General features: G+C 40.4%; 1 protein-coding gene across 1 annotated transcript; it reads right to left on the bottom strand.

The window, feature by feature from the left end:
• Positions 1–2,334: 2,334 nt before the first annotated feature.
• On the bottom strand, positions 2,335–3,450 carry LOC112198813 (F-box protein At5g07610). The gene has a single exon (XM_024339918.1). It carries the CDS (start codon positions 3,448–3,450, stop codon positions 2,335–2,337), a length of 1,116 nt encoding a protein of 371 aa, XP_024195686.1.

Raw genomic sequence — 3,450 nt, 5'->3', positions numbered from 1 at the left:
AAGAATTGGAGGTTTGATGACGAATTCCATGTGACCGGCAAAACTCAATCATAGGGCCATTCACAAACTCTCCACCATTGTCAGACTGAAACACTCGGATGGATTGTTGATACTGAGTTGCCACCATTTTGTGAAATTCGATAAACATTCCAAATACATCACCCTTATTCTTCAGAAATGACACCCATGTCATGCGAGTGCAATCATCAATAAACGTTACAAAATACCGAGCTCCAGAAAGAGAAGGAATCTTTGCAGGACCCCAGACATCAGAGTGAATTTTCATAAAAGGAACAGGACTTTTATGAAGACTTGGTGAATATGAAATGCGGTGGCTCTTGGCCAGTTCACAAATGTCACAATGGAAATCCAAATCACTGACAACCGAAAACAAATGAGGTTGCAGCTTCTTAAGATAACTAAAAGATAGATGACCTAAACGGCGATGCCATAACCATACTGCTTCCTTTGCATTCTCTACCCCATTAATCTGATTAGCTTGCCCCAAAAGATGCTTCTGGTTTTCTCCAGTCTCTGTCAGATCCAGGTAGTATAATTTTCCCCTTCTAACACCATAACCAAGAATCCACCGAGTCAGAATGTCTTGAAACACACAGAAAGATGGATAGAAGGTCACAATACATGCAAGTGCTAAAATAATCTGACCAACAGATAGGAGATTATAAGCTAGTGAGGGAACAACTAGGACAGATTCAAGGGTTAAGGTATCAGATACAACAATAGAACCTTCTCCGGTGACCGGAGTTGGAGTACCATCAGCAGTAGAGACAATATTTTGAGAGGAACGTCTAAGGTTTTTCACAAGACTAGGGTCATTGGTCATATGATCAGATGCACCTGTATCAATTATCCATGTATTATTCAAAGTAGCCTTACCCTTCATACCTGACTGCGCTACATTAGCGGAGGCATTGTCGAGATGCTCTTCCTCTGTAGTAGCAATAGCCGCCTTGCCCGGATTCTTTCGCGGTTTCCTGGTGAAGTCCCACCAATCAGGGTAGCCAATCACTTCATAGCATCGCTCCTTGGTATGACCTACTTCCCCACAGACAACACATTTTTGTTTGCGTATGGGTTTGGTTTGTCATGAGGACGGCGTGGAGAAGGACCTGAGAAGCCTGGAGGAGGACCTGGTCGGCGTTGAACGGCCATTGAGGAATTTGGGGTTTGTTTGTTTTTTTTTTTTCAGGTTTGGTTTTTCTAGGGTTTCAAAAAATTCAGGGATGGCTTGATTTTAATGGTGGTGGTACGCAGCGGTTTGTGGTGTGCTTTGGGATTCAGGATTCAGGATTTAGGATTCAAAGGATGCAGGCAAGTTCAAAGGATTGAACCTGCTCTGATACCAAGTAGAAAAGAATACTTTGATTTTAGGGTTTTCAATAATAATACTATTCATCCACAAAGGGGTATATATACAAGGACAAGAGGAGTAGTCTAACCCTAATAGGAAACAATCATTCCTATAATTACATGATAACCTAAATAAATAAGAATCATAATTACATAAGATTTACAGCTATTCTACACTTACCGCCTCCACATTTTGAAACAATATGGCTTCGATGTAACAGTGGTTAGGGAACAGAGTGAAATTTATAGTAGAGCAGGCATATCACTATCTTTTGCCTAGTTGAGGCTCTAGGAAAGAACTACAGCAGGCATTCCTTTTCACAAATTATCATGATTTCTTCATCAGTTTATCTGCTTTTATAAAATAAGTTGCTGAAATGAGCAATAATTCATTAATTTGGCCTTTTTGGTTTCCTTTTCAGTGCTTTAGAACACCACTACCTTGATTGGTTATGCACTCATGTTAGATGGAGGAGTACTAACCTCAATCTCAACGACATTATCTAGTTGTTTACACTTCAACAACAAGAAAATTCAGCCCTTATTTGGTCTATACCGGGACTTGAATTAACAAAAATGGATGATGATGATATGCAGCAGGATGAAAATTATGGAGATTCGTGGAGAACATTGACAACAGACCACAGTGCCAAGTTTATGGAGAAGAGAACAATTAACAAAAAATAAACAAAAAACCAATAATTAAATAGATTTCTCTGAACCGAATTAACAAACAATTCTTGTTCTTACAACCAAGAGACAAAAATAAAATAGCAGCGGCAGCAGTAGCTTGGATAATGGAACAATTACACACAAGCCAAAGTCTCCATATATGGATAATTGGAATGTCCAACTAGTAAATACCGATCAATAGTTAACTCAAAAGATTTGGAGGTCTTACTCTTAAGATTATAAGAGATAACTGTACCAGGAGAATGCAGCAACAGGGATGAACTTTCCTCTTCATTTTCGTCTTGAGCAAGGAACAGAACAACGAACTGTTAGGAAGCATGGGTAAGCGGTGCATAAGGGATCTAGATCAACATGGTACTTGACAAACCAGCCAGAGTAATCTCTCCCCATCTCCAATACTTCAAATTTAGTAGGACAAGGAGAATAAATATCAATAAGATGCAAATGGCCGCCAGTAGACTCCTTAAAATATCTATACATCCTATGGTACCATTTCTTCTCGTAACAATGAGGAGGACTATCAACCAATCCGACAAGCTCTTCATCTACTTGATAGTATGACATCTCACAAACCAGGCCTATCCAAGGAATTGCGCCGTTCCAATATACCCCCTGTTCATAGAGAGTTTGATCTTGCCTTATAAAAGTAGAATTGAGAAGCCTCCAACTTCGAGTCTCAGACGAATATATTTGTATTTGGTAGTATGGGCAATATTTATGACCAGTAGTGGTCTCAAGGCATATAACCTTGTAATGAGGTGATTTGGAAGGGTCAAAAGCCAGAGCACAACCAATAATATGGGTTTGTATCTGTTGACCATTAGAACTAGCAGCAGCAGCTGGGGGAATTGTAAGTGTCAAGAACTGGTTGGTTGTGGGATTGAGAACAAAATATGGGGTTCTACTAGTACTTGTAGCATTGATGGGATGGCACAAGAAGAGGCCATTGCAGGAGTGGATAATCTCGATGCAATCATTTTGGTTTTGAACAAAATTAAGAGGATTGCAGCGCGATGATCCGGGGTTATGGTTATGGTCATGATCATGAGGAAAAGTGATGGAAAAAAAGTCTGTGGATCTGTCACCAAAGACTGCAGAGACGGAGGAGTTTTGGTTCCAAATGGTGTGGCGGTGACAGAATTTGGGGTCAGATATAAGAGAGAGCCAATGCTTGGAAACACATTTGAAGCGGACCAGAGTTCGAGCTGGCACCCGCAGTAGGATTTCTGTAAGGAGTTCTTCCGTGCTGGCTATAATTTCTGCTAAACTGATACTGCTGCTGTTAGTGCTACTACTTGTACTACAGGATTTTAGGTAGTTCCCGCTGCCTGTAACCTTCGTCCTTTTTGCGCAACAATGGAGTTCTTTATCAGGAATATCAGCCAT

This window comes from Rosa chinensis, chromosome 4, assembly GCF_002994745.2.
Source record: "Rosa chinensis cultivar Old Blush chromosome 4, RchiOBHm-V2, whole genome shotgun sequence".
NCBI classification, from domain to species: Eukaryota; Viridiplantae; Streptophyta; class Magnoliopsida; order Rosales; family Rosaceae; genus Rosa; species Rosa chinensis.
This window is presented reverse-complemented; position numbering and strand designations above follow the sequence as displayed.

Excerpts from the sequence above, each read along its gene's own strand:
- LOC112198813 (XM_024339918.1), bottom strand. The coding sequence starts at position 3,450 with ATGGCTGATATTCCTGATAAAGAACTCCATTGTTGCGCAAAAAGGACG.